Consider the following 27,928-nt stretch of genomic DNA (forward strand, 5'->3'; position numbering starts at 1 on the left):
CTTTTTTTCTTAAAGTACTTTTTCACTTTTCCATTCATAATTTACATACCTTTTTAACTATATCTTCCAATATTTTTGAATAAATTTAAAATAGATAAAAATAAAGTAATATAGGAGATTATATAATGTAATGAAAAAACAATAAATAATGGTTCAAGTAAAATTAAAAGTAATTATAATAAGGGTTAGAGAAACTAAAAAATAATTAAGGGAAACTGATAAAGTTGCAAAGGAATCTTAAATGGTTTGTAACACGATATAAATTATCAATTATAATGAGAAAAAAGGTTAAAAAGAAAAGATTGAATCATACCAATTTTCTTCTTTTAATTTAGTCAAAAGAAATACTAATTAAATAGGCCACTAGATTCAGACAAACTCGTAGAAGAAGAGGACATGTTTCAATGGGTTATGGTCGTATTGGAAAACATAGAAAGCAAAGAGGAGGAAGAGGAAATGCTGGTGGACAACACCATAGAAAGACTTGGTTCACTACATTCCATCCAGACTATTTTGGAAAACATGGAATGAGAGTATTCCATCTTAAAGCTAATAAATATTATTGCCCAAGCATTAATGTAGATTCATTATGGAGTCTTGTTGGTAAAGACGTTCAAGCACAATACAAAAATGCTAAAGTAGGAGAAGAAGTTCCAGTTATTGACTGTGTAAAACATGGCTATTTCAAGGTTCTTGGTAAGGGATTCCTTCCAAAACAACCAGTTATTGTCAGAGCTAGATATTTCAGTGAAAAAGCTCAACAAAAGATTAAAGCCGTTGGAGGAGCATGCGAACTTACTGCTTAATTGGGGATTTTTGGAAAATATTTTTTATTTAAGTATTTGCTAATTTTTTTAATTTTGTAAAGTTAAATTTAATGGAAAATATAAAGAAAAATGAAGGAAGAAGAAATAATAGAAAAAAGATAGTAAATAAAAGAAAGAAAGTTTTTAAGGTAATTTTTAATAACAATAAAAAAGAACTAAAAAAAATTGTTGCAAGACACAATGGTATGATTTCTTTTATTTTATATTAATTAAAAAATATAATGATACTTATTATTAGGAAGAGACTAATAACTTTTCATTGAGATTGAAGATTATTGTTGTTGGTGATCCTTCAAGTGGAAAGACTAGTTCTATTCATCAATTTTGTGATGGTATTTTTGAAGACAATTACCAACCAACAGTTTGTTTTTATTAATAAAAAAGATTTTAAGAGATTTATTAAGGTTCAAGTAAAAAATGAAGAATGTTATATTAAAAATTTTATTTCTTAAAGAAATACATTTATCGTAAATAGATTGGAGTAGAGTTTTCTTCTAAGTTTATTACTGTTAATACAAATGAAGTTGAATTAAGACTTTGGGATATTGCAGGACAAGACCATTATGCAGGAATGAGTAGAGTATATTATAATGGTGCATTAGGTGGATTAGTAATGTGTGATGTAACAAATAATACATCAATTGAAGGAGTAAAGAAATGGAAGGCTAATATTGATGATAGAGTATTATTTAATAATGAAAAAATACCTGTTTTATTAATTGGAAATAAAGCAGATTTACTTAAAACTGATGAAGAAAAAGATGCAGCAGCAGCTAAACTTAAAGAAATTGCTAATTCAAATGGATTTAAAGGGATGCTTTTAGTATCAGCAAAAACAGGATTTCATGTTGAAGAAACGATGGAAAATATTGCCAAATTAATAATTGCACAATTTGGTAATGTGTTAGAAGCAGAAGGAAATGAAGATGCAAGTAGTTCTATTGATTTAATGTATCTTCCAGATGTAAAACAAAAAAGGGGATGTTGCAATTAAAAATAAATGATTGTGTTTTGTGAACAAGTTAATTAATTAAGTTCTCTTAAATTAAAAGCATAAAAGAAAGGACCATTAAAATATAAAGTGGAACTGAAGTATTTGTTTCATCATTAACACTTCCTGACTTTATTTCATAATCATAGTCATAATCATTTATTGATTTATAATTATGACATTCATTAACTAAACCAATTTGATTTTCTTCTGATTCAATGGCACATTCACTACTAACAGAATATTTAATACAATATCCTGTAATTTCATTATTTGTATTTTTAATTTCATTAACAATGAAATATGGATATATTTCTAATATTTTTTCTACTCCAAAAACTTTAGAAAATGTATAACATTTTCCAATATTAATTGTTGTACTTGAAATTAATAATTCTTGTGAACAGTGTTTATCACTTGTACTATTATTGTATTTATTAAATGTTATAGTCTCAGCAATAACACAATAAATAATAAGAATAAATAATACCGCTTTCATTTTATTATTTTTTAGTTCATCTTTTTTTAGTTTTTTTTCTTTGACTTTTGCTGATATTAATAGATTATTTTAGAATTAAATTTAATTACAACAAACATTTCTTTTGTTTCTTATTTTTTACAATAAATTCAATTATTAAATACTATGAATTATTCATCTAATGAAATAGTTTTTTTAATAATTTTCTTTTTTGTTTTTTTAGTTAAATTTTGTGTTTTTGTATTTTCTGTTATAACATTTTCTTCATCATTAAAGTTAATTGTTTTTTTAATGATTTTCTTTTTAGTTTGTTTAATATGTTCATCTTGTTTTTCTTCTTTTAAGTTATCTGTCTCTTCATCATCCAAACAGATTGTTTTTTTGATTACCTTTTTTTTACATGTTTTTGTAGTTTGTGGTTTTGTTGATTCTTTGTTGTCTTTGTTTAATTCTGTCATTTTTTGTGTCTCATCTAAACCTATTTCGTCTTCATCAAAACAAGTTGTTTTCTTAACAACTTTCTTTTTATTTGTTTTTTTCGTTGTTGTAATATTTTCTTTATCATTAATTGATGTTGTTTTCTTAACAACTTTTTTAGTAATTTCATTAGAGTATTGTTTTGGATGTTCATCGTTAGATAAGTGGAAGATAGGTTCACCATCTTCATCTAAAATGAATGTTTCTAAAACTTGTTTTTTAGAGTGGTCAATAGGATCATTAAGAATATAACTATTTGATGATACATTTTGGTCAAAATAAGAGTCTATTTGAGTATTTAATTTTTCTTTTTTAAGAGAATCTTCTTTTTTAAATTCTTCAACAAATTTACCAAATTTATCTTTTTCTTTAAGTTCAAGGATTTGATCAGGTTGAGACCCCCAAGAGATTTCGTAGTCATATCTAATTCTAAAATTATTTCTTTTATACTGATATATTTCTTCTGGTGTTCTTGTTTTTGATAATCCATAAATTTTTGCATGACCAACTAAATTATTATGAATGATCATTTCAGTATAATCACTGTATTCTGATGTAACATCAACAAGTTCTTCAGGATTTATCATTTCATCACGAGATGAAGATTGTTTTATTTGATTATGATTGTCATTTATCTCAATTAATTTACTCTTTAATTTTTTTATTTCTGTAAAATATTTTGAGTCAATATTTTTTTTTCTTTCTTCTAAAGAGACATTAGAAGTTGATAATTTAATTTCTTCTATAGTGTCAAAATATTCTATTTCTTTACTTTTCATTTCTTTTAATATAGATAAAGTTTCATCATTTCTTGTTTTAAATTGGTTTAAATATAAACTAATATATTTATGAAATCGTCTTGCTACTTCTGTCATAGAAATTCTTTGTGTTGGGTCTATTGCCCATGTTTTATCAAGGATATCTCTAAACCATTTTGGAGCTTTTAATTTAGTAAGAGTTAATGGAAAACCTCTAAGACTAAGTAATTTTTGAGTAGTCGTAGGATTTTTAGAAGTTTTAAGGTCGGCAGTAAGTATTTTTTGGAATTTATCCATACCAGTTAATCCACTGGCTTTAGATACTTCTTCTGTATAAATTAATGAACGTTCAATAAATATTTCAAAAATAGTAAGTGAATAACAAAAGATATCAACAGTTAGTCCAACATGTAATAATTGATATAATTTAAACTCATAATTTCTATCTCTTTCTGCTTTAACTTGACTTGCATTATTTCCAAATTCTTTTTTTAAGTCTGCTTCTATATATGTATAAGGAGTTAAATCTTCTAGATTAAAACTTTTTAAAAATTCTATACGTTTCTTACCTTTATATGTTTTAGCTGTAATAAATTTTAACATCTCTGGTGCAGTATAAAGTTTTGTTGATGTAAAGTTAACATTTGAAGGAACATTATCAAAATTAATTCTCTTAGCAGCGCCAAAATCTGCTAATTTAGCTACAACAGAGTCTAATGGATTTAATGAGAAAATAAATATATTTGATGGTTTTAAATCAAGATGCATAATATCAAATCTATGACATGCAGCAACACCATTAGCAATATCTTCAAATATTTTAAATTTTAATGTTTGAGTTAATTGATGTTTTTCATAGAATGATTCTGCATCTCCATAAGGTGCAAGTTCAGTAATAGCAGCATAAGGAAATTCAGTTAAACCAACAAATGTAAGGATATAAGGAGAAATAAGGTTTCGTTGAATTTTAGCAATTTCTCTAATTTCAAGAACAAAGGGAGAACGAGAAAAATCTTCAGGAATACCTTCTTCTTTTTCTTTTAAGAATTGGTTAAGTTCAGATTGATTGATGTCACTCAATTTTTCGTGATTCCTTTCTTTTTCTTCTTTCATTTTTTGTAATGTTTCAATACGTTCATTCCTTGATTTTACTTTACTAATAGCAACATCTAAAGACCGATAAGTCCCCTTAAAAATAGCATTATATTCTCCAGTATAAATTCTATCAAACAATTTACATTCATCAAATGAAAGATACTGACTAAGTTGTGGTAGAAGAACGACACTAATTTGTTGAATCCAAAATCGTTTATAATTAGTTGAACCTTTGTTTGTTCCAAAGACATGAATAGGGATTTCTGACTTAATTTCTCCACTAGAATTTCTTATCATAGCATAAAATGTGACTTTATGAATTCCTCTTGCAAGAAGAATAAAACTAGTTTCAGAACATGATATCCAGTAATTGTTAATTTTAGCAAATCCATTAATTACTATTTGATAACTTTCTAGTGCTTCGTTTGTAAAAACTACCTCTTCCTCTAATATTTCATGAACTGGACAATCTGTACTTTGAGATAGATTTTGTTCTTTGGAACTTTTTCTATTAAATGTAAGACAACTTGGAACGATAGACACTTGACAAGTACTTGATTCTTGCATAATCCGTTTTTCAGTACAAATTTTAAGTTCCTTTACACAGTTATAATGCTTTTTGGTTAGTTGAATTTATGGTTTTAACTCATTAAAAGATGTTATGTATATCAAACTTTTTATTTGTCTTAATGAAAAGGAAATTGTAATTACTATTTTTATTTTTATAAAAATAACAAGACAATATCTGAATCTTTCTCATTCATTTATTTTTATAATAAAAGGAAGTAAGATCCTTTTCCAATGCAGGAAATACAACAAATTTTATTGCCATTGTTATGGAGTAATGCCTTGACGTCTTGTAAAGAAAAGCAAACAAGACATAGAAATACAAGGTTAAATGCCAATAACAACAATAAATGCAATAACAACAATAAAAGATATTACAATTATAATAAAAGATATCACAATTATAATAAAAGAAATACCAAGAGAAAAGGGTTTAAAAAACAACAAAGACAAAGAAGAACGGAAAAAAAACAGGATAAATACTGGAATAATAACGAATATACAAACAATAGACATAGGTGGTTAACAATAAAAGAGATACATGAAAGAATAAAAGGAATAACAAGTAAATGGGAAAAAGGAGAATATGAAGAAATACTCAAAAAGTATGAAGGTAAAAGAAAAAGATGGTATGATAATCAACAAGAAGTATATGCAATTAGAAAGAAAAAGATAATTGAAAAAATTAAAGAAGAAATTAAAGAAAACAAAAGACATTGAAGAAAAGACATTAAAATAATTGAAAAAGAAATTAAAAACAAAACCCAATTAAAGAAATGAATGAAAGATGTAAAATTGCAAGAATAATAAATAACAAAGAAAGTACAAAGAAAGTACAAGAAATACAACAAAACAAAGAAATAGAATTTTAATTGAAGTGTTGTATTGTTTTTCAATTAATTAGTTAAATAAGAAAATATTTAAGAAATTAAGATGGGAACAATTTGAAAGTATAATAAAAGTAATAAACATCAATGCCAATAATGAAAATGAATATATTAAATATATTAAAATGTCACATAAAATAAAAGAAAATACTAAAAGGCACATTAAAGTGAAAGTAAATGATATAATAGAAGGAAGAGTGGAGTGTGATTCAATAATAAAAAATATCATATTAAAGAATAACTCTACTGAAATGATGAAAAATACCTTAACACTCTCATCAATAAAGTGAAAGAAATGAAAATAGAAAAATGTACAAACATTAATTACTACTGGAAAAGAAAAGAAACTGACCGATTAATAATGGAAATTAATAATAGATGGATATTGTCAGGAAGCAGAATGCATTATCTACAAGATGATATGAAGATGATTTCAATGGTTATGCACCTCTATCTCTAAAATAAAATAATAAGAGATAAATTTGATGAAATAAAAGAAATCCTAAATAAAATAAATAGACTAGAAGATCTAGTCAATGGAAGGAAATTGTACAGAATAAAGTGCATCATGAAATTAAAAGAACATGATGAAGAAGGAATAAAAGTTAAAGCACTAGAAAGAATAAAGTACCTAAAATATATGATGACAATGAATAAAGAATTAAATTTAATAAGGAAGAAAGGGTCAGAATCAATACAAATAAAATAATGTTTGATTCTAACAAGAAAATTAGAATAAGGAAGAAACAACAATGAAATATATCCAAATAACGATATTACTTTAGAATATTTGAAATCGTTATATGAAACACAGGTGAAATTAAATAAAGAGAATTGGAAAATAAAACAAAACACCTCATGGAATGAAAGATATAGAAATTATGATAATGTCATAATAACAATAAATGAATTAAATTTAAGTATAATGAAAATAAGTAACTGGAAAACACCAGGAATAGACACTATATATTAGTATTATTGGAAAAGGATGTCATCATCAAGAGAAATCCTTCTTAACATCTTTAATGAATGGTTGAACTTCATTCAAAACATCCCATTAGACATGGTAAGTGGAAGAACTTTATTAATCCACAAAGTGATATGAATGATGTCACTAATTATCGTCATATCAGTTGTACAAATGTAATTATGAAAGTATTTACCTCCATATTAAAAGAAAAGATTCACAGAAGACTTAACATGAATTGTGAATCATTTAAAATTAGTAAAAATCAACTGGGATGTAAATTACAATCTTTAGCTGCTAAAGAATGAATAATTAATAGTCATATATTAAAGCAGCAGAAAGAAGAGAAATACCCAAAATATGTTGAGTCATATTATGACATTAAGAAAACATATGACACAGTAAACCACGAATGGGTAATTGAATCATTAAAATATTTTAATGTAGAGGGTGTCATCATTGACATGATTGAAAGTATGATGACTAGATGAAAGATATTCATCGGTTATAAATTTAATGAATATCTAGGTAGTATTAAATTAAATAGAGGAATTTTACAAGGTGATTCCTTATCAAATCTACTGTTCATCATTCAGATGAATGTAATTTCTCAAATCATCGAAGAGAAATTCCCAAAAGCAAACCACACATTATATATGGATGATTTGAGAATAATGACGGAAAGTAGTGAAGAAATGGGAATAATCCACTGTGAAATTAAAGAAATAATAAGTGGAATAGGGATGGAAATGAATGAGAAAAAGTCAGGAATGGTATTAAAAACATTAAGGAAATACCAGATGGAATGCAAAACATCCCAGTCATTGAAGGTGAGGACTTGTATAAATACTTAGGAATATGGCAGTCCGATGAAATAGATGACACCTTCAATTGTAAATCCATCAAAGAAAAAATGAATCAGAAAATGGAAGAAATAAACAGTGATGAAAGTAGTAATAGAAGATATATTACTAGAATAAACACTGAAGTAATCAATATCTTCAGATATTCAGCATCAGTTGTAAATTGGAAAATCACTTAGATAAAATTGATTTGGAGATAAGAAAATATTTAAGAAAGGCAAAATACATTGGTGAAACTCCAAAGATAGGTTGTATGTCCCTCTAGAAGAAATGGGTGAAGGATTAATAAATATAAGGGACGAATATGTTATTGAATTAGTTAGAACAGTGATGTACTACTGTACCAGAGAAAGTGAAATAAGAAATAACATATTAGATAGATGGTACAGTAAGAAATGAATAAGGAATAGAATTAAAAACATTAATTCATAAAATAAATGAAACAAAAATAGAAGAAATAATAAATGAAGGGATAGAAAAGAAAAAAGAAAAAGAAGTAGTAGAAATAAAGAAATTAATGATAAATACATCAAAAAATGGAAATGTCATCAAATAAGTGACATTTTAGAAGATGGTTTGAGTCAAAATGAGTAGATAAAACTACTACAGTGAAAGCATAGAATTTCATCAATATTAAAAAAATGCATTTCTTCAATTAACTAAAATGCAAGATGGAGCAATATTTTGTTTGTATAGAAAATCAAAAATAATGAAAAATGAAAGATTGAAATACTGCCCACTTTGTAAAGACAAGATAGCTACAGTAGAACACATTCTACTATCTTGTATTTATCATAATAAATCACAAAAAGAAAAACATGACAATATTGGCATTATAATATTGATTAATAAGAAAATATACAGGAAATAAACAATATAAAAACCCCCATATGAAACAATATTCCAATATAAAGACATTACAATGATATTGAACAAACAAATAATGCATAAAAGTGAATGACAATACCACAAAATACCAGACATATATGTATTAGATAAAAAGAAGAAAACTGGTCTAATATTTGATATGACTAATGTTGCTGATGACAATATTAATTTAGTGTATTTGAAGAAAAGAAATAAGTACAATGAATTAAAGAATAGAATAAGGAAAATAGAAGATGTCAAAATAAATCAAGTAATAATCTCAATTAATTGATTAATAAATAAAGAAAGCAATAAATTAATTAAAGAATTAAAAATTGAAATTGACATCGAGAAAGAAGTAAAAAACCTTGTAATAAAAAACATGATAGATATCATTGAATATTGCTTCAATAATAATCAAAAATATTCCATAAAATTGCTAGAAAAAGAGTCAATGAATGGGATTAGTTTCCACTGATGCAAGATTAATAGAAATTAATTCTATTGATACTTATTTAAAGTAAAAATGATATTTAACTATATTTTTATTCTTAATTACATTTATTATTCTATTTTTTATTATCAATGCCATGTGCATTTATGAATATTACAAATATCATTATTCATCATTTAAATTCTTCTTATTTTTTATTATATTTTCATGTTTAGTCTTCATACTGAATCTTAACTATCTTTATTTAATATATTCTAATAACATATTTACTTTATCCACATTTTTTTCATTAATTTACTTAAGTATATCCTCCTATTGATTAACACCATTTCACAGTGGTTGAATATAGAAGAGTCTTAAAGAAATTTCATAAGAAATGGATAAAAGTAGTAAAAAGAATAAAAATAGGAATAAAAGAACGATAAATAAGAAAATTAAAAAATAATAAGAATAAAAAGTGAATTTAAACAACAAAACATTAGAAAATTGTATAAAAAATAACTTAATTACAAATAACATGTATATTTTGACTTTTCTTTAAAACACCGAAGTGAGCTTCATCCACATAAATATAATCAAACTTTTAATTTTTAATTATTGGTAAATGACTGAAAATGAAAGTAAAATGACAAAAGAACCTAATACAAAACCAGAACAGCCTATAAAGGAAAAACATAATACCAATAGAAAACGCAGGTCAAGTTCTTCAAGTACACCAAGAAATACTTTAACTCTAAGTTTATCAAAACGGTTTTCAGGAATAAAGTTAGGTTCATTAAAAGAAGGATTAATTGTTCCAGAGCAATTTAGTGCATTAGAACCTATCCATATCAAAGTTATCAACCAAATTACTGACTGTGATACATATGAGAAGCTTGAGAAAGTTTTATCAACATACACTATTCAATTCTTTGAAAAAACACTAGAGAATAAAGTAATTTGTCCACGAATGTTAATTTGGAAATTAGAAGAAACTCATAGAATAGTATTAGAAGTAATTTGTCGATTATTAAAAAATAAAAAAGACAAAAATGAAATATTAACATCTATTTTGTCTGAAAGTCAACCACATAATACTAAAGTTCTCCAACAATTTGTTGATGATATATTCTCAAATGAAAGTTTATTTGAAAAAGAAGGAGATCCTTCTTTTAATGATGATGGAGAAATTGTAACCATTTCTAAAGAGTGTCTTAAAGAATTATTGTTTAAACCAGAAGGTAGTAAAAAGCTTGACGAATTATTCTCCTACACTCAACAAAATTATTTTACAGAAAATGACTTAATAAATCTTCTTGAACAAAAAATGTATGAAATAAATACAAACACTGACTCTTGTTCATCTTATACTAATGAACAAATTTCAAAGTCATTAGTAATTCTTTGTGAAATTAATTCATTTGATTCTAATACACTCAGTCAAATAAGAAAGATACGAATGAGTCATAAAAAAGAAACTTTCAGCAGTTTTAGAATTGCAATAAATCAAAGTACTGATGAAGGTGTTAAAATAACATCAAAACGTGCACCAAAAAGAATTCCTATAAAAAGATATAACTCTGCTTCAAAAATTGATCTTTGTCCTTATACAAAATTAACAGAATCACAAATTCTTTCAACTGAAGACAAAAAATCTCCAAAAGAATTTGAACTTTTATCTCTTTCTAAAATAACTACAGAAAGTTCTAAAGATTTGACTATTTCTTTATCGAATGATTCATACAAAGTTGAAGAAGGAAATGTAAATGACAATATATTGGGAATAAACCCAAAAATTTTTGCAGAACAATTAATGGTTTATGATATCAATTTATTTGGGAACATTCCTCTTAAAGAAATAATACTCATTGATAAATCACCATTTATCATTTATGGTACTTCTAAGTTAACTCAAATAGAAAATTTAGTTATCAAACATTCTAATACAAGAAATGGTATTGATTATTTTATAACAGTTGCGTATAAATGTTTCAAATTAGGAGACTTTAATATGGCTTTTATTATTTACTCTTGTATCATTAGAGCATCTTATAAACATTCTGATGAATTTGAAGTTTGTTGATTATTATTATTTAAAATAAAGTAATTAATATTGTAGAATAAAAAGAATGGAAAGTACTTTAATAAACTAGCACATGTTTTTTCAATTAATCAGAATCATCGTAACTATAGAGAAGAATTTAATAAGAGAAACACCAATGAAAGAATACCTGTTATTTGTTTGTTTTATTGTCTCTCTTTCTTTATGACATAAACTTATATTAATTAGCAACATGGATCCATGACTTCTTAAGTGAAAAAGAAAAAGGGTTTATTGTTGATAACTTACTAAGTGTCTATAGAATGAAGTCATATGTAGACTGTGTTAAGGGTATTTTGTTTATTCATAAAATAACTTTAAAACTTCAAAGAATTGATTCAATACAAAAGTATTTAACTGAATTTAAACAATGATATAACTCTTTTCTTTATTATTCTTTTGTATCAAAAATATACCACTTATAAACAAAAAATAAAGATATGAAAAAACCAATAAATAACATGATAAATTTAATAAAAAAATATTGTCCTTACAATAAAGTCATGTCTAAGACTAAATTTTATTCAACAATTCAATATTTTTTTTTCTAGAAGAATTTCCTAAATTCAATCATTCTCAAAATTATTCCCATCTGGAGCTTCGGGATGTGCATTTTTTTTTGAAAAAAAACATACCAATATTAATAGAGGCATGTGTTGTTTCTTCAAAGAATTTTCAACTAACTGTACTAATCTCAGATTTTTGTTGTATTAATCAACCATTTAAACACAAGTGATAAAGTTAATCATTTTCAAATACATTTCTTTTGTTTATTTTTTCTTTATGTTATAGACTCTTTCTATTTTTAAATCTAATCTAATTCTCTACAACAATAACCAAATTCATAACACTAAACTTTCTTTTTTTTCTATGTTTCTATATATGTTTTTTTTAAAAAACAAGTCTCTTTCTCTTAACTTTCTTTTGTCAACATTGTAAATTTAACTTTCTTTATTCACTTTGGTTACAAACGTCACAAAATTTTAATTTTCTATCAAAAACTTTGCATTATATTGATAGTGGTTATGACACTTCATTTTCTAATCAACTCAAGAATCTTTAATAAAATAATTGGAACTGTAACGTTCAGGAAATACATAGATATGGTGTTGTTACTTCAACCAAGAATTGTCAAAAAAAATTATTGTTAAAAAACCTCACCATATTACAGTAGTTCTGAACAATAATCAGAGTATCAAGAAGATAAATTTTGGTTGTAAAAAATTAGAATAAAACATAGACTTTATTGTTTTTTGGAAAAAAAATACTTCAGTGACATTATGATAACAAAGATGAAGATTACTTTAAAAACAATGAGTAGAATTAAAGAATTATTTTGTGAATGATTGTAAAAGTTTCTTCTCGACATGATATGAGAATTGACTGTTTGAAGGGATTAGAGGAATAATTTGATGAGCCATTTCTTCTTTTGTCTTTTCTGGAAGAGCATCAAGGAATGCTTGAATGACAAAATTTCCATATTGATCTTCAACTAATGCATCAAGAGATTCAGGTTGTGATAATATATCAAGTAATGGTTGTCTTTCATTTTCTGTTGAACATTTCAAACACTTTTCAACTACATTTGAACTAAACTTTTGTTTAGAATAAAATACAACATCATCTTTAATTTTTTGAATAATGTCTGAAATAATTGTTGGGTCATTTTCCATCAAATGTTGAATAACAAAATTACCATATTGGTCTTGTATTAAATCACAACAGTTTGAAAGAAGTTGTGGTTTAATTAAATTAATTTGTTGAATTGTTGAATTGTCAATGGCATGTGTAAGTACAGAACACCCAATCTTAGTTTTGGAAATACGTACAACACAATCTTTTAATCCTCCATAAAAGAAATTAGAATTTTTTTCATTGAAAATTTTTAATAAAGTTTGAATAACATAATTAGCATGAGGGTCAATGACTAATATTGAAATATTATTTCTTAATATTGGAGACCATATTTGAATATGTCTTTCTCTCATAAATGGTGCAATTTTTTGAACTGTATATCCTCCAAACTGATGGCAACAATACTTTACTAAATTATCAGCAACAACACCAAACACATTATCTTTTATTTCTTCACTTCCAAATTCTACAATCTTTGGTAAAACATACTGTCCATTTGGATGAGTTATAAGTTCTTCTAAATAATCTTCAAGTTCTTCAAAAATAAGAAGAACACTCTCTTCACTTGCACCATCCAATAGTTTTTGTAATAATGAACATCCTGAGGCATATTTAGTCATTTGATAAAATTGTCCTTGAAACTCTGAAACAATAATCTTTTGTTCTGCTTTCTTATTAGGATTAATATTAGTTGTTAATTTAATAGATGGTAATGAAAATGACTTTGCTATTTTCTCAAGTTCTTGTGGTGTTGGCTTGATGATCTTTCTTTTCCTTTCTGTTTGTTCTATTCTTGTTTTATTTTTGCTCACGTTATTGTTGACATCAATTTGAATAGGTCTTGATTTGAACTTTCTAACAATACTTTCAATAGAACTAAGTTGAGACAAAACCATTTGAGACTCTGTTGTTGCTGGTGATTTTAATAACAATTTTCGTGCTTGAATAGTGTTATCTTGATACATTTTGAGTATCTTCTGATATGTTCTCAATGCTACTTCCATTTCTTCAAATCTTTTCTGATGAACATTATCTTCAAACGATTTTACAAAATCTATATGTTACTTCTTTTTTATCAATAAACATTTGTAATATAATAATATATAAACAAACCACGAGAATACACACAATTCATACTTTGTTTTAATACTACTTCTTTCTTCTCTTTCATTTTCTTAAGTATTTAATTATGATTCACAAATTATCATGAAAAGAAAATAATCGTTTCATCTCATAATCAATAAAACTCCTTATTATTTTTGATTGATAACTCTAATACCCAAAAAAACTTAATGAAAGAATGTAATAATTTTACTAAAACTTCTAAGTCTATTTAATTTCAAATAACTCCTCTTTTTAGTTGTTTATGTCTTTTTATATTTTGTTTGAAAAATTATCAGTTTTTTTACTCTAATTTTTTTAATAATACAACATTAATATTACTACATCATCTGTATAAACATATATAATCTAATAATGTATCATTAAAATGAGAGTCATTACTTATTCTTAATCAACAAAAATTTAATTAACTTCAAATAATTATAGTTATTTTTAAAGCTTCTAGTAAAATTTATTCAAAAATAAGTTTTTTATATAAGAAACATAAATGCATATTTAACTGCTTTCTATTTTTTTCATTTAGAAGTAAAATAATCAACTAAATACTAATTCAATGAAATTAATTTAAAAATCAGTTTCTTTAATTTGTTATTTAATTAGCATTTCAATGAAACTGAATAACTTATTTAGAACAATATTTGCTATTCATTAATTTTATGACTATGACAAATTTATTACTTTAGAATTAAACATTTATAAAAACTAAAAATAGATTAACTTCCAGTTAATCTATTTTTAGTCTTACTTACGATTATCAATTAAAAATAAATACTGAATTATAATATATAAGAAGATCGAGACAAAATAACATTACCAAATGATCTTATCTTTGAATTAATTCTCATTGAATAATACATAATTCTCTTTCTACTGCATTATAAAAAAATATTTCTTCCTCTTATTAATATTTTATATCATGTAAGTTAATTATAATTCATAAACAATGGTTCTATTAAAACAAATTATTATTATTATTATTATAAATTGAACAAATTAATATTAATACAGTGGAAGTATTTTACATTAAGAAAAGACTCATAATAACAATAAACTTACCTTTCTTTATAAAATAACAAAGAAGTAAAAAATTATTTTGTTATATAATACAACAAAACCTAAAAATAAAAAATAAAAAAATCATTTGATTAATGTCAAAGCCACGACCCCCAAAGTCAGTAAGAATAAAACAACAGTTTGTTGCTGTAGCAAAACTTAAATTACTTGTTAAACATCCAGAATTAGTTGAGTTTCATGATTCAAATTCAAAAGAACCTGAACTTCTTCTTGAGTTAAAGTCATTAAAAAACACAGTACCAATACCACAGCATTGGTGCCAAAAGAAAAGATATCTTAATGGAAGAAAAGAACGTGAGCCATATCGATTACCTGATTTTATTGAAGCTACAGGTGTTAGTCAATTAAGACAGGCATATCTTGAACGAGAAGAAGAGATGAAATTAAAACAAAAAATGAGAGAAAAAATTCGACCAAAGAATGTAGGATGTATTGATTATCAAATTTTATATGATGCTTTTTTTAAGAACCAAAAGAAAGGTTCTATGACAGTATTTGGTGATATATATTATGATGGTAAAGATGAGAATCAATATTATGGTACACCATTTAAATTATCATCAAAACTAAGAGTTTGTATATAATTTAATCATACTTAAAACAAAGAAATACTAATTAATTTTATAGAGTGCATTAGGAATATCAGACAATGACACACCTCCATGGGCAGAAGCCATTAGAAAATATGGACCACCACCTTCGTATAGAGAAATAATACCACTTTTATATCAAAACAAAACACAGATACAATAATAGGATATTTCTTTTGAATATTGTTTGAATTTTTTTCCTTCTCCATTAAAATTCTTTTTCCAAAAACCTTGAAAATTCAAAGAACTACAAATAAAACAGTGATTCTTCATTTCCCATGATCTTCTTATTACTACCACTTTTAGTATTTTCACAAGAATGTGTTCTCAGAGATATAAACTACTCAAAATTAACTAAACCAAAAAATGATCCATATCTTCTCTCTTATCCAGCTTATACTTTCCATTTTAATATTTGTGGACCTGTAGATGATAATGGTAATGTTGCAGTCGCTATTGCTGATGATGTTACTTATTCACTTGGTAAATATTCAACTCAAGAACCATTTACTGATAATAATGGTAATGGTTTTAAATATGCTGGAGGATCTAAAAGCAGATCCGGCAATTTATGGAGTTCATCTATTTATATAAAGTGCGACAATACAGTAACAAAAGATATTATTCAAGTTTCAACTGCTGATTTTGATAAAGCCACTGTCAGCTTTGAAATTAGAGGACCTTCTGCTTGTGTTGTTGAAGAAAGCAAAAAATCTCTTTCACCAGTTGCAATTATTTTTATTATTATTGCTGTAATTGTCTGTGTTATTCTTATTGTGTTTGGTTCTTGGTGTCTTGTTAACTTTTTTATTGGAAAAAGAGGAATTGCTGTTCTTCCATTATATAGCATTTTCCATAAACAACAAGATGCATTTGCCACTGAAAAAGCTAATTTAATTTAATTTCCTTTTGATCACAATTAATAATTATTTTTTTGAATTAAAACATTAAATACACTTAATAATCCTTTTTTGTTTTTTATTTAATAACAAATAATAACTTCATTTTTAAGACTTATCACAAAGAAGAATCTTCTTATATAATAAATAACTAAAATTTATCGTTTTGTCTTGGTTATATTTGATAAGATATAAAATTCAATGACTAAATGTTTTTTTTGAAACAAATTCCAAATCATTCAATCTCATGAAATAATTTCATAAAATAAAAAATCTTTTTTTTTTATTTTATAATTTTTTAATAACAAAAAATAACCCTAAAATTTTGAGTTATTGTATTTTTTAAGTTCTTGTTTATTAATTATTGATTTCATATGACTGTATTACCTGAGAAGATATTTAGTTTGTTTGATTTAAAAAACATTAATGTAAAAATGAATGTACTTTAAAGAACAAAACAAATAAACCAATAGAACGACATGAAGAAAAAGCTCAAATGTATTGGGATAAATTTTATTTAAAACGAAGAGGGTTTGTTGCTTCTTCAAAAGAAAGAAATTGGATGTGTAGAGAATTTAAAGAAATTGTGTATGATCCAAGAGATGATATTGATGTATTTGAAATTGGGTGTGGTGTTGGTAATTCTATGGTACCATTATTACGTGTTAATCCATCATTAAAGTTTTATGCATGTGATATTGCACCAAAAGCTGTTGATGCTGTAAATGCAGATGAATATCTAAAAGGATATTTAACAGCATTTGTACAAGACATCACTCAACCTATTCCAACAAGTATAATGACAGATTATTCTGTTGATTACATTCTCCTTGTCTTTGTTCTTTCTACTATTTCACCATCAATGTTTAATCAAACATTAAAAAATCTTGACAGAGTTTTACGACCAGGTGGAGTGTTCTTTTTTAGAGATTATGGAGAAGGTGATATGAAACAAGATATTTTTGAGAAACGAGGAAATAAACTTTCAGAAAGATTTTATTTAAGACAAGATGGAACAAGAATTTATTTCTTTAGTGAAGAAGAAACTTCAAATTTTTGTAAAATGCTTGGATATGAGTCAATGGAACAAAAAATGGTTTGTAACACAAACATTAATCATAAAAAAAATCTAACTATGGTAAGAAAATATATTCAAGCCAAGTGGAGAAAACCATTAAATTAAAGAATCAAATAATCAAATTTTATTACAAAATTTGTAACTACTAATTTATTGATGATAATAAACTTTCTTTTATTTAGATACACAAATACAAACTATTCCTAATAAAAGAATAATAGTAGCACCTCCAAAATATATGAAATTTTTCCATCCTCTAATCTCTTTGAAAACTACTATTCCCCAAAGAGCAGAAAGAAGACCAGGTCCTGCACAAATTAAAGGATATGAAACAACATATGGAAGATTTGAATTTGCAATAAACCAACATACTTGAGCAATTCCCCACATTGCTCCACTAATAATTCCTGGTAATATTGTTTGTTTAAAGATAAATGGTTTATTACGAAAAATAATAATATATATAATGAAATATAATGTTGATGCTAAAAAAATACCTACAAAATGACTAAAAACATAATCAACACCATTAGGAGAAGAAAGTCTATTGTCTTGTAAGTATTTTGATGGGTTAAAAGCTGACCCAAAAAGAATTCCTGCAATTAAAGAACAAATAACTCCAACAACCATTTGTAAATATTTTGGCATTGACTTTAATAAAAGGGATATTGGAGACTCTTTTTCTTTTATTTTCTTATTGTTATATCCTTCTTTATTTTCTGATTCAATAAAATTTTCATCTTCAATAATGATTTGAGTCGTTGAATCTTCATTGATTTCTTCATCATCAGAAACTAATGTCTCATTTAGCTCATAACTATTTTGACTTGTTGTTTTTTCCTCTGTTTTATGTTCAAGTTTAGGTGATGTTTTAATTAATGCATATCCAGGAACAGAGCATCCAACCAATATCGCACCAATACAGTTTAACCAGAATATTTTGATATTTTCTTTGTCTGAATTTAATCCAAACCATCCAAATGTTCCTGTTAACCATCCCATAACCATATTAGCCACTCCCCAAATTCCAGGTCCAAGAGAAAGACCAATTAGTTGAATAATTGGTATACAAAATAAATTGCCTGTACACCAAATCAACCCTCCTAACATTGCAAAAGGTTCAAATATCACTGGTCCATCATTTAAAACACCATTGAACAACATAGTAAATATCCCAACAAGAAGAATACCAACACACATTACCCATTGAAAAAAGATGCCATCACTTGTCGGAAATTTTTTTGTAACAGTAAAATTACTACCAAAGAAGAGAACGGCAATAATCACACAAATATATCCAAGTACAACATTTTTATCATCAGTCATAATTGATAACAAAGAGAAATGAAATAAAAAAGTGAAAGAAATGTTTTTTTTTAATAAGATAAAAAATTGTATATTTATAAATAAACTAAAAATAAGAACATAAACCATTCAATTATTTTTCAGCCCATTTGAGTGCAAGGGATGAAATGCCTGGAACAGCAAAGAATTCTTCTGAACTAGCTTTAATAAGAGCCATTAACCAATTGAAGATCCAAATAATGAACCAGATAAAACCAATAATTGCACAAATAATACTAAAGATAGTGGAAACTACACTTCCAGCTGCACCGGCAATAGCACCAGCAATAACTATAACAACCCACATAATACAATATATAATTCCCCAAATAATGGCATTTGCAGCATGTGCTTTACAATATATGTTAGTTTTTTCTAATACAAAAACAATAATTCCTCCAATAAGACAGAAGAATTCAGCAAGAAAAGCCTCTACAATAACAGGTAATCCACAAGATGTAGTTCCAGTTTCTGACATAACTGAAGTTTTAAAGATGAAACTTGTTTTTATACAAGAGAATCTATTAATAGTACCCCCATTGCATAATTTTTATAATTTTTTATTAAAACAAATTTAACTGAGATAATTTTATCTGACTTTCTTCTCTGTTTTATGTTTGTTATTTATTCCTTTTATAGAAATTTTCCTTTCATTGTAAAACCAAATAGAGAGACATTCTTTGTTGTTTAGAGACAGTGGTTGATTAAAAAAGAAAGAATAAATTAATTTTGATATTCAGAAGTAAAAAATCCACCCCACTCTACTATACATTTCCCAGTTGGACGAATGCGTGGTGTTACTTCATTAATTTGTTTTATTGTTTTTGATTGAATAACCTGAGCAAGTTGAGAAGAATTCAATTGCTCTATTGCAACAATAACACGATGATATTGTTCAAAGCCATCTACATGAAGTGGGACAAATTGGTTTAATGATTCAGGAGAAATGATGGTTAACAAAGTAAATGGTTTTTCTTCCATTTGTAAAGTCCAAGTAGTGATCATATCATTTTCTTCAACAATACTTAATCCCATTTTTTCCATTAATACAGTGAATTGTTGTAAATATGATTTACGAGTTAAAATAAATGTTTCTCCTTCAAAATGAACTGATGGGTCAAGACGGTTACTGTTATAAAATAAATACAAATAATTTTTGCCATTTATTTCAATTTTACCCCTTCCTGTTTTATCAGTAAAATACATTCCTTTCCAGATTATTTCATTTTTACTCTTCTCTGGTTGAGGATAAAAAGGTCCTTGAGCAATACCATGAGATACTTTTATTTTAGCAGTGAAAGATGAAGTAATATTTGGTTGATCATAGAAGAGAATCCAAGACATTTTAACTTTAAAACTAATTAAGAGTTCTTTTAATTTTTTCAAGTACCTTAATATCATCAAAGTAAGAACTTAAGACTTATTCAATTAATAACCGACGAATAAAGAATTTTTCTGATTTTTGATTAGTGTTAGTTTGTATAAATTTTGAAAAATTGATTAAATATGTTGATTTCCAAATATTAAGCGTATATGTCTTTTTTTTCTTATTCTCTAAATACTTTTGAAACTCTTCTTCTATTTTTGTTGATTCTTTTTGTCTAAATTGAACCCATTTATCTTCATAATACCACCAATGAACTTGACTACTTTTATCTGATTCATTAGCTTCATGACATGGTAATTCTTCAAGTATATCTTCATTGGTTTTAATAGAACTAGAACTTGATGAATATGATTTAAATCCTATTGAAGGTTTGCTAAGTTTCTTTGAGTTATTTAATTTTTTATCATCATTATTACTTTTAGGCTTCTTTTCTTCTTCATTCTCTTCATTCTCTTTATTCTCTTTTACTATTTCTATTTCTTCACTTTCTTTTACTTCTTCTATTTTTTGTCTTTCTATTTTTAAAGATGATTTTTTGGTAATTTTCTTTTTTTGAGATTTTCGTTTTTGGTTTTCATTTTCATTTTCTAATTTTTCAACTTCTTTTGTTGAGTTAGTATTATGAGGTTTTTTCTTAATCTCGTAATCACTTTCACGAAATCTTATTAAAGGTTTTCCTTTACAGGCTCTCATAGGTTGTGTTCTTTTTCCACTTTCTCTAAATCTTTTTCTTTGTTCATGTCTTATTCTTTTCATTTCTTTTTTCATATCAATAATGACAGTTTCCTCTTTATCTTCAGCCATCGTTGTATCATTTTTTTGTTGATCAAGGATTGTTGTTTCGTCTTTTTTTTCAATAAGAGTTGGTTCATCAATAATACCAGAACCGTTCATTTTGGTTTGTTTTCAAACCCATCTTTTTATTTCAAAAAATTTAAAAAAAACAAACTATTTTATTATTAAAAATTATATTTCTATTATAATAATATTATAATAAAACTGATAAAAATTTTAACTAACAATTTAGTGTAATGTTTTCTCGAAGTGAAAAGAAAGAAGATAATTCTAAAAGGTTTAATGAAAAGAAAATGCAGTTTGTATGTCTAAGTTTATTTATGTTATTACATAAAATGGGTTTTTATTTTTTAGTTCATTAGCTGTTATTCTAGAAACACCACAAAAAGATTTAAAAGTTCATTTAAATGCAATGAGAGATGTAGTTGAAATGTTAGTTTGGGGAGACAAACATAATACTGGGATTATTGATTCATTTCTCGAAGACAATTCATTTTCAACAATTATTGAAATTGTTAAAAAAGGAAAGAAACCAGCATTACTTCAATTTTTACAATGTTTTGCAATTTTAGTTGAAAACATTAAATCTACTAATTTTCTTTGTTTGTTAATAAAGACTTAAGAATAACACAATTTCTCTTATTTATTCAAATATTTACTTTCATAGATTTCTTATTAAGTCAAAATACAATTGAAACAATATTGTCATTCCCTATTGATCGTAATGATGAAGATTTAATTTCTCCTTATATCTCTATGCTTAAATCTATTTCATTAAGACTTACTGATGATACTTTACAATTCTTTTATAATCATCAAAAAAATACATGTCCAATATTAAGTGAAGCAGTTTCTTTATTAAATCATAAAGACTCTATGATTGTTTCACATTCAAGAAATATTATTCTTCAATTTGCTGCATTTACAAATGATAAAGCTTTTAATGATTATTATATGTCATATTCACAAAAACATTTTTATCCACATCTTGCTTCATTAATACTACCTCATATTCATTCACTTCCACAATCACTACAATTATTAATTGATGATATATATTTCATTTCTGATCTTTTAACTCTTCCTCATCCATATCCAACAATGTTAACATCTTCATTATTTGATAATTTAATTTATCCTCATATTCTTCCTTCATTTATTTCTGCTTCAGCAACTACTCCAAAAAAAATTGATTCATTACAATTTCTTATTCATTTATACGAGTCTAAATTCCCAATACCTTTCTTATCATTAATTTCACATTGTTTATTAATTCCTCTTCTTCCACAAGGTCAATATAATAAACTTTGTGATTATATCGTTAAAATGGTTCAACAACAAAATGGAATGGAATTTCATTGTCTTATTACTTTATTACTTCAAATAATTCAAACTCCACCTGTTTCATTATTAAGTCGTTCATTTCTTTCAAATCCATCACAATTATCAGCACCTGCAGCTTTATTATCAATTCTTGAAGATGAAAATTCTGATGATGATCCATTATTTGGAGAAGAAAGTCCTAAGTTAAATGTTATGGTAGATATTACTATGTGTTTTCCATGGTTATCAATGAAATCTGATACTAAATGTTTTGAAACATGTTCACGTATAATGGGAGATAAACAATCATTTAATAGTGAAGGAAGTGTTTATGAATTCTTAAAAAATACAAGTAAAATGAATAGACTGAAAGTAATCAATTCATTAGTTGAATTTTGTATTAATGATGCACAACAATGTTTACCATTATGGACATATTCAAGAGCAATGAAAATTATTAAACATATTGGGTGGTGGGGAAATGGTAAATTAGATGATGGACTAAATGAACTAAAACAAAAAGTTATTGAAAGTTATAATAAAAGTGAAAATGTTATTTCTAAGTTATATCCAAGACTAAAACTTGATCAATTTGAATTATTATGGAATAATATTACTACTTCATTAGAAGATATTAGCATTGAATATGAGTTTGGTGATGATATTGATAAATGGAAAAATCAACAACACATTTTTATTGAAAAGAATTTTAGTAAAAAACAAAAAGCATTAGAAATCTATTATATTATTGCTTCTTGTGTCATTAAACGTAAATTATATTTACTTTTTACTAAAGGAGAAATTACTAAAATTGATTCTATTTATTGGGAAATTAAAAATGAACAACAACCACACGAGTCTACTGAAACTTCATCCAACCAACAAGAAAATCAAGTAGAAGATATAAAAGATGATGACAACATGAAAATAAAAGAATCTAAAGAAATCTTAAAATAAATAAACCAAAAATCAAATTAATTTTGTCTTAAGAAACAAAATAAAAGTTTTATGTTTATTTAAAAAAAAATAGAATTATTAAAATAAAAATTTTAAGAAAAATGATGTGGTGACAAAAAATGATGACGTGGAAAATAGAACTTGAAATAAAGAAACTAATTGGTTATCTTCCAACGAGTTAAATAAAATTTGAATATGACAAGTATATTTTTATATTATGCTAATATTTGTGGTTTGATTAATTTTTATTTATGTTGTTCTTTTAAAACAATAATATAAATCATAAATAGACTATGTTAGAATTGGTGTTTTAATGATTGCTGTTTTCTTTGTGCTTAAAGCCCCAATTACATTTATTATATGTTATATTATTTCAGCTTTATGTGATGCTGTTGATGGTAATTTAGCTAGAGCATTTAATCAATGTTCTAGACTTGGAGCAGTATTAGATATGATTACTGATAGAGCAGGAACAACAATATTAATTACTGCATTAGCTGTATTATATCCAACATATGCCCCAATTTGTTGTTTAATTACATTTATTGATATTTGTTCACATTGGACTCATATGTATACTTCATTAATTAAAGGAGGTGAAAGTCATAAAATTTGTTCTAACCCAATTTTACATTGGTATTATACTCGTTCTGTGTTATTTACTCTTTGTCTTTGTAATGAAGCTACTTTTGTCATGTGGTATATTAGATTTTTCGCTCAAACTAATGAATATAAATGGATTATTGAAGGTACTCCATTCTTATGGTATCTTCTTAATACATTATTAATAATCTCAACCCCACTGTGCATCTTAAAGAATTTAATTAATATCGTTCAATGGTATGAAGCTGCTAAAGATCTTGTTGATTGGGAGGTTCAACAAAATAAATCAAATTAATATTTTAAATTTTATTTTTTTTTTACTATTTTAGAGAAGAGATAGAAGGTGGCACGTCTGAAACACCACACATAAACCCTAGTACAAATTCATTCTTCGACTCTCCCAGTTATTATCTGGTTATGACGGTGCCTTTGAATTAGGAATGTATTAGGGAATGCTGCAAAGGGTGCAGCAAGAGAATACAGTAGAATATTACATGATGCAATATAAGAACCTACTGAAGTGTGGGTATGACTAAAAGAAGATTAGTCAAAGTAAGACTAAAAAGAAGATTAGTCAAAGTAATATAGTAGTAATAAAATGATTCCTTCTCCCATTCATAAAATAAGAAAAATGAAATTCCTGAAAATTAAGGCAGAAAACAAACAAAGGCTTAAAAAGAAGAAATAAGCAGAAGAAGTTTGAAAAACCTTAATAGGAAGAAATAAAGCAAAGAAGTGCTTTCCTCAATTTGCAAGAAAAACATAAATGATAAGTTAAAGAAAAAGATTACTCTTTTTTAATAAGCTCAGGGATGGGATTAGTCTCCCCTGAGCTAGGAAGAATAGATGAAAAATCTATTAATACTTAATTAATTACTTTTTATTTTTACTATTTTAGAGAATAAACTTGACAATGACATTTATAACTTACCTTTAAAATAACTTTTTTATTTTATATTTTTTGACTAATGAAAGATATGATAATTAACTACATTTCATGTCTTTAATATTCTGAATAATCAAATTCAAGAAATTTTTAAGTTTTTGTTATTAATTTAGAAATTTACTTTTTTTTATCATTTTTTAATTGAATGTAAGATTAATGTTTAATTGAGTTTTATATTTTTTTTTATTGAATTGTATTAAGAATGAGTTAAGTTCATTTTATTTCTTTAATTATTAAAAATTAGTTATTTTGATGATTTGTAAATGTACTAAATTTTATTATATTTGATTAATGATATTTCATAGAATAGTTGGGCAACGAAAAAAAAGCAAATAATTGAAAAAGAAGAGAAAGAAAGATATAAAAGAAATAAATAAAAAGTAATTAATTAAGTATTAATAGATTTTTCATATATTCTTCCTAGTTTAGCCGAGACTAATCCCATCCCTGAGCTTATTAAAAAAGAGTAATCTTTTTCTTTAACTTATCATTTATGTTTTTCTTGCAAATTGAGAAAATCACTTCTTTGTTTTATTTTTTCTTATTAATGTCTTCTCATCCTTCTTCTGCTTAATTCTTCTTTTTAACCTTTTGTTTATTTTCTGTCTTAATTTTAAACATTTTCTTTTTCCTTTTTTCTTAATTTTATGAATGAGAGAAGAGACTATTTCATTCACACTATATTACTATGTTTAATTTTCTTTTAGTCTTACCCACACTTTAGTATATCCTTTCCCTTGGTTAATACATCCATATATATTTTATAATTTCTTTTATTAATACATACCAATTCATATAATACAGTAAGTAATATTCAACCATAATAAATTGTTACATCTTTTTCAATGTTAACAAATCAATTTCTAATTCAAACACACCATCGTAACTATATAATAACTTGGAAAGTCAAAACATGAATTATATTAAAGTTTGTTTATGGTGTTGATACAAAAAGAATAAAGAAAGAGAAACAATACATACAAAATGTTCATAAATAATACAAATTAATTATTATTTAATCATATTTAAGTAAATTCTATTAACATTTATTAATTAACTACTTTTTATTTATTTTCTATTTAAATATTTTTATTCATTTTATTTAAATTTAAATTTATTGAATTATAATTATATCTTTTTATAATATTTTTCTATGGTACAATTTGACAATAGTGTGATACATCATATATACACAGTGGGAAAATCTGGTCCTTTTGGGATAAATAACATTTTTATTACTATTGTTTTATATAACATTTTTATTTTTTTATTATTGTTTTTAAAATACCATTTTTCTATAAATAGATTTGTATTTTTATTTTTAGAATAGATACAGATATTTTTAGAACAGATACAGATATTTTGAGGTATTCCATTTAAAATGAACGATTGTTGGATATTTTTGAACTATTCTTAGATATTTTCTTATTTTGAAGTATTATATCTTCGTTATTTTCATAATTTCCTTATTATAGATATTTTTGAAGTAATAAAAAGATATTTTATAACTCTTACACTTTTTGAATATTCTATTTTTCTTACACTTTTTTATAAATTTTTCCACTTTATGTAACTTTATTATTTTATTTTTGAAAAATAAAAACAAAAAGAATATAAAAATAATACATTTTATGTAATTCTTCATTCAGAAGATATAATAAAAATAAAACAAAATTATTTTATTTATTATTTTTTTACTATTTTATAATTAAAATATTTTTATTGGCATGATGAATGTCCTTTTGGAATGTTTGATGTCCTATTCTGGTTATATTTAAAGGTGGATTCTCCAGAGATAGTTCATACGATTTATGAGTACGATAAGAGGAGCCTGTTATGAGGCTCTCAGTGACAGATTTAAATTATTGTTCTTGATAATAGACGATAGTGAATGTGATTATATGACAAACATGATTCATTACTATTCCGATAATTATAATTTTGAGAATTTATTCGGTAATTATGAATTTTATCATAATTGTTCCGAAATGCAATATGATGTCATCGAAGTTTTAAAATCGGAACTCGTTTACATATTAGCAATCATCGATAAAACGAAGCGCATCGGCGTTAAGTTCTTGAGACAGGAAGTAATTGATCGCCTCCTGTTCTATATTGATGATTGGTGCCTCCGTGATGGCATCTATGATGCTTATGATGTGGCCATGGATCTCTTCGAGCTAGGAGAAGAGAAGCCTTAATTTAATTAATTACTTTTTGTAATTTATTGATTTAATTTTTTAAAAAAGAAAAATAAAATATCCATTCAGATTTAATGTCCTATAGACAAAACAAAAATAATATTTTTAATATTAAAAGAAAAGAGCAGGAACGTCGTCGACAAAGAAGACGACAACAACTGCTCAATGATCATCGAGCCATAGAGGATGGCATTACTCTCGATGATCATCGTCGTCGACCTCAAAGACGACGAATTACCATGAGTAAAAAGGATTATGAAAAGATGGAAAAAACAACAACCGTCTTTTCTAATCCTTTAGGGTCGAGACATCATGGCGAGTTAGAAAAAACATCAACTAATTCCCATGATGTAGCTTTCTCTGAGGGACATAGGGAGCTAGAAAAAACAACAACTAGTTCTCATGACTCTTATGGTTTTGAAACGATTGGGGATCGTGTTAGAAATCGTAGAGAAAGCGGGAGAAAAACACAATCCCCACAAAACGTCCCACCTATACCCCCCATGGATCCCCCTGTAAGCCCCTCTAGGAGTACCCCTATGAGTCTCCCTGAAGAAACCCCCTTTAATTCCCCACCTATTGTTCCACCTATTGAACCACCTAATGATGCCCAAATGATGGAGGAGCCCTTAACTGATGGTGAGGTTGCTGCTCTACTAGAGG

General features: G+C 25.7%; 15 protein-coding genes across 15 annotated transcripts, besides 4 other annotated features; 9 read left to right on the forward strand and 6 right to left on the reverse strand.

Annotated features, from left to right (window-relative positions):
• Positions 1 to 241: 241 nt before the first annotated feature.
• EHI_069490 (60S ribosomal protein L27a, putative) lies at positions 242 to 824 on the forward strand (the record flags this gene model as incomplete). Its single annotated transcript, XM_645796.2, has 2 exons — positions 242 to 244; positions 360 to 824. The coding sequence occupies 2 exons, from the start codon at positions 242 to 244 to the stop codon at positions 804 to 806; spliced, it is 450 nt and encodes a 149-aa protein (XP_650888.1). The 3' UTR covers positions 807 to 824.
• Positions 825 to 877: 53 nt separating this feature from the next.
• EHI_069500 (small GTPase Rab 32, putative) lies at positions 878 to 1,821 on the forward strand (the record flags this gene model as incomplete). Its single annotated transcript, XM_643860.2, has 3 exons — positions 878 to 1,010; positions 1,070 to 1,188; positions 1,303 to 1,821. The coding sequence occupies 3 exons, from the start codon at positions 878 to 880 to the stop codon at positions 1,819 to 1,821; spliced, it is 771 nt and encodes a 256-aa protein (XP_648952.2).
• A 46-nt stretch (positions 1,822 to 1,867) lies between these two features.
• Positions 1,868 to 2,317, reverse strand: EHI_069510 (uncharacterized protein; the record flags this gene model as incomplete). The annotated part of the gene is made up of 1 exon (XM_645794.1): positions 1,868 to 2,317. The coding sequence occupies one exon, from the start codon at positions 2,315 to 2,317 to the stop codon at positions 1,868 to 1,870; it is 450 nt and encodes a 149-aa protein (XP_650886.1).
• Positions 2,318 to 2,466: 149 nt separating this feature from the next.
• Positions 2,467 to 5,193, reverse strand: EHI_069520 (protein kinase domain containing protein; the record flags this gene model as incomplete). The annotated part of the gene is made up of 1 exon (XM_645793.1): positions 2,467 to 5,193. The coding sequence occupies one exon, from the start codon at positions 5,191 to 5,193 to the stop codon at positions 2,467 to 2,469; it is 2,727 nt and encodes a 908-aa protein (XP_650885.1).
• A 221-nt stretch (positions 5,194 to 5,414) lies between these two features.
• Positions 5,415 to 6,053: a repeat region.
• Positions 6,029 to 9,296: a repeat region.
• Positions 9,297 to 9,835: 539 nt separating this feature from the next.
• On the forward strand, positions 9,836 to 11,685 carry EHI_069530 (uncharacterized protein; the record flags this gene model as incomplete). Its single annotated transcript, XM_645792.2, has 3 exons — positions 9,836 to 11,284; positions 11,330 to 11,450; positions 11,501 to 11,685. The coding sequence occupies 3 exons, from the start codon at positions 9,836 to 9,838 to the stop codon at positions 11,683 to 11,685; spliced, it is 1,755 nt and encodes a 584-aa protein (XP_650884.2).
• A 957-nt stretch (positions 11,686 to 12,642) lies between these two features.
• On the reverse strand, positions 12,643 to 13,950 carry EHI_069540 (pumilio family RNA-binding protein; the record flags this gene model as incomplete). The annotated part of the gene is made up of 1 exon (XM_648677.1): positions 12,643 to 13,950. One exon carries the CDS (start codon positions 13,948 to 13,950, stop codon positions 12,643 to 12,645), a length of 1,308 nt encoding a protein of 435 aa, XP_653769.1.
• Positions 13,951 to 15,216: 1,266 nt separating this feature from the next.
• On the forward strand, positions 15,217 to 15,895 carry EHI_069550 (splicing factor3B subunit 2, putative; the record flags this gene model as incomplete). Its single annotated transcript, XM_645790.1, has 2 exons — positions 15,217 to 15,714; positions 15,770 to 15,895. 2 exons carry the CDS (start codon positions 15,217 to 15,219, stop codon positions 15,893 to 15,895), a joined length of 624 nt encoding a protein of 207 aa, XP_650882.1.
• A 107-nt stretch (positions 15,896 to 16,002) lies between these two features.
• On the forward strand, positions 16,003 to 16,658 carry EHI_069560 (uncharacterized protein). Its single transcript, XM_645789.2, has one exon. It carries the CDS (start codon positions 16,011 to 16,013, stop codon positions 16,632 to 16,634), a length of 624 nt encoding a protein of 207 aa, XP_650881.1. The 5' UTR covers positions 16,003 to 16,010; the 3' UTR covers positions 16,635 to 16,658.
• Positions 16,659 to 17,127: 469 nt separating this feature from the next.
• Positions 17,128 to 17,814, forward strand: EHI_069570 (methyltransferase-like protein 2, putative; the record flags this gene model as incomplete). The annotated part of the gene is made up of 1 exon (XM_645788.1): positions 17,128 to 17,814. One exon carries the CDS (start codon positions 17,128 to 17,130, stop codon positions 17,812 to 17,814), a length of 687 nt encoding a protein of 228 aa, XP_650880.1.
• A 69-nt stretch (positions 17,815 to 17,883) lies between these two features.
• On the reverse strand, positions 17,884 to 19,035 carry EHI_069580 (uncharacterized protein; the record flags this gene model as incomplete). Its single annotated transcript, XM_645787.1, has 1 exon — positions 17,884 to 19,035. The coding sequence occupies one exon, from the start codon at positions 19,033 to 19,035 to the stop codon at positions 17,884 to 17,886; it is 1,152 nt and encodes a 383-aa protein (XP_650879.1).
• A 218-nt stretch (positions 19,036 to 19,253) lies between these two features.
• EHI_069590 (uncharacterized protein) lies at positions 19,254 to 19,631 on the forward strand (the record flags this gene model as incomplete). Its single annotated transcript, XM_001913469.1, has 1 exon — positions 19,254 to 19,631. The coding sequence occupies one exon, from the start codon at positions 19,254 to 19,256 to the stop codon at positions 19,629 to 19,631; it is 378 nt and encodes a 125-aa protein (XP_001913504.1).
• Positions 19,632 to 19,776: 145 nt separating this feature from the next.
• Positions 19,777 to 20,397, reverse strand: EHI_069600 (uncharacterized protein; the record flags this gene model as incomplete). The annotated part of the gene is made up of 1 exon (XM_645785.1): positions 19,777 to 20,397. One exon carries the CDS (start codon positions 20,395 to 20,397, stop codon positions 19,777 to 19,779), a length of 621 nt encoding a protein of 206 aa, XP_650877.1.
• Positions 20,398 to 20,473: 76 nt separating this feature from the next.
• On the reverse strand, positions 20,474 to 21,334 carry EHI_069610 (uncharacterized protein; the record flags this gene model as incomplete). Its single annotated transcript, XM_645784.1, has 1 exon — positions 20,474 to 21,334. One exon carries the CDS (start codon positions 21,332 to 21,334, stop codon positions 20,474 to 20,476), a length of 861 nt encoding a protein of 286 aa, XP_650876.1.
• Positions 21,335 to 21,471: 137 nt separating this feature from the next.
• EHI_069620 (uncharacterized protein) lies at positions 21,472 to 23,515 on the forward strand (the record flags this gene model as incomplete). Its single annotated transcript, XM_645783.2, has 3 exons — positions 21,472 to 21,533; positions 21,590 to 21,837; positions 21,903 to 23,515. 3 exons carry the CDS (start codon positions 21,472 to 21,474, stop codon positions 23,513 to 23,515), a joined length of 1,923 nt encoding a protein of 640 aa, XP_650875.2.
• Positions 23,516 to 23,710: 195 nt separating this feature from the next.
• Positions 23,711 to 24,413, forward strand: EHI_069630 (CDP-diacylglycerol--inositol3-phosphatidyltransferase, putative; the record flags this gene model as incomplete). The annotated part of the gene is made up of 2 exons (XM_645782.2): positions 23,711 to 23,747; positions 23,806 to 24,413. 2 exons carry the CDS (start codon positions 23,711 to 23,713, stop codon positions 24,411 to 24,413), a joined length of 645 nt encoding a protein of 214 aa, XP_650874.2.
• Positions 24,414 to 24,458: 45 nt separating this feature from the next.
• Positions 24,459 to 25,002: a repeat region.
• A 435-nt stretch (positions 25,003 to 25,437) lies between these two features.
• Positions 25,438 to 25,777: a repeat region.
• Positions 25,778 to 27,928: the final 2,151 nt, after the last annotated feature.

The sequence above is a fragment of the Entamoeba histolytica genome, genomic scaffold (genome assembly GCF_000208925.1).
Source record: "Entamoeba histolytica HM-1:IMSS scf_1104750517341 genomic scaffold, whole genome shotgun sequence".
Classification (NCBI taxonomy): Eukaryota; Evosea; order Mastigamoebida; family Endamoebidae; genus Entamoeba; species Entamoeba histolytica.

Coding starts and splice junctions, on each gene's coding strand:
- EHI_069560 (XM_645789.2), top strand. CDS start 16,011: ATGATCTTCTTATTACTACCACTTTTAGTATTTTCACAAGAATGTGTT.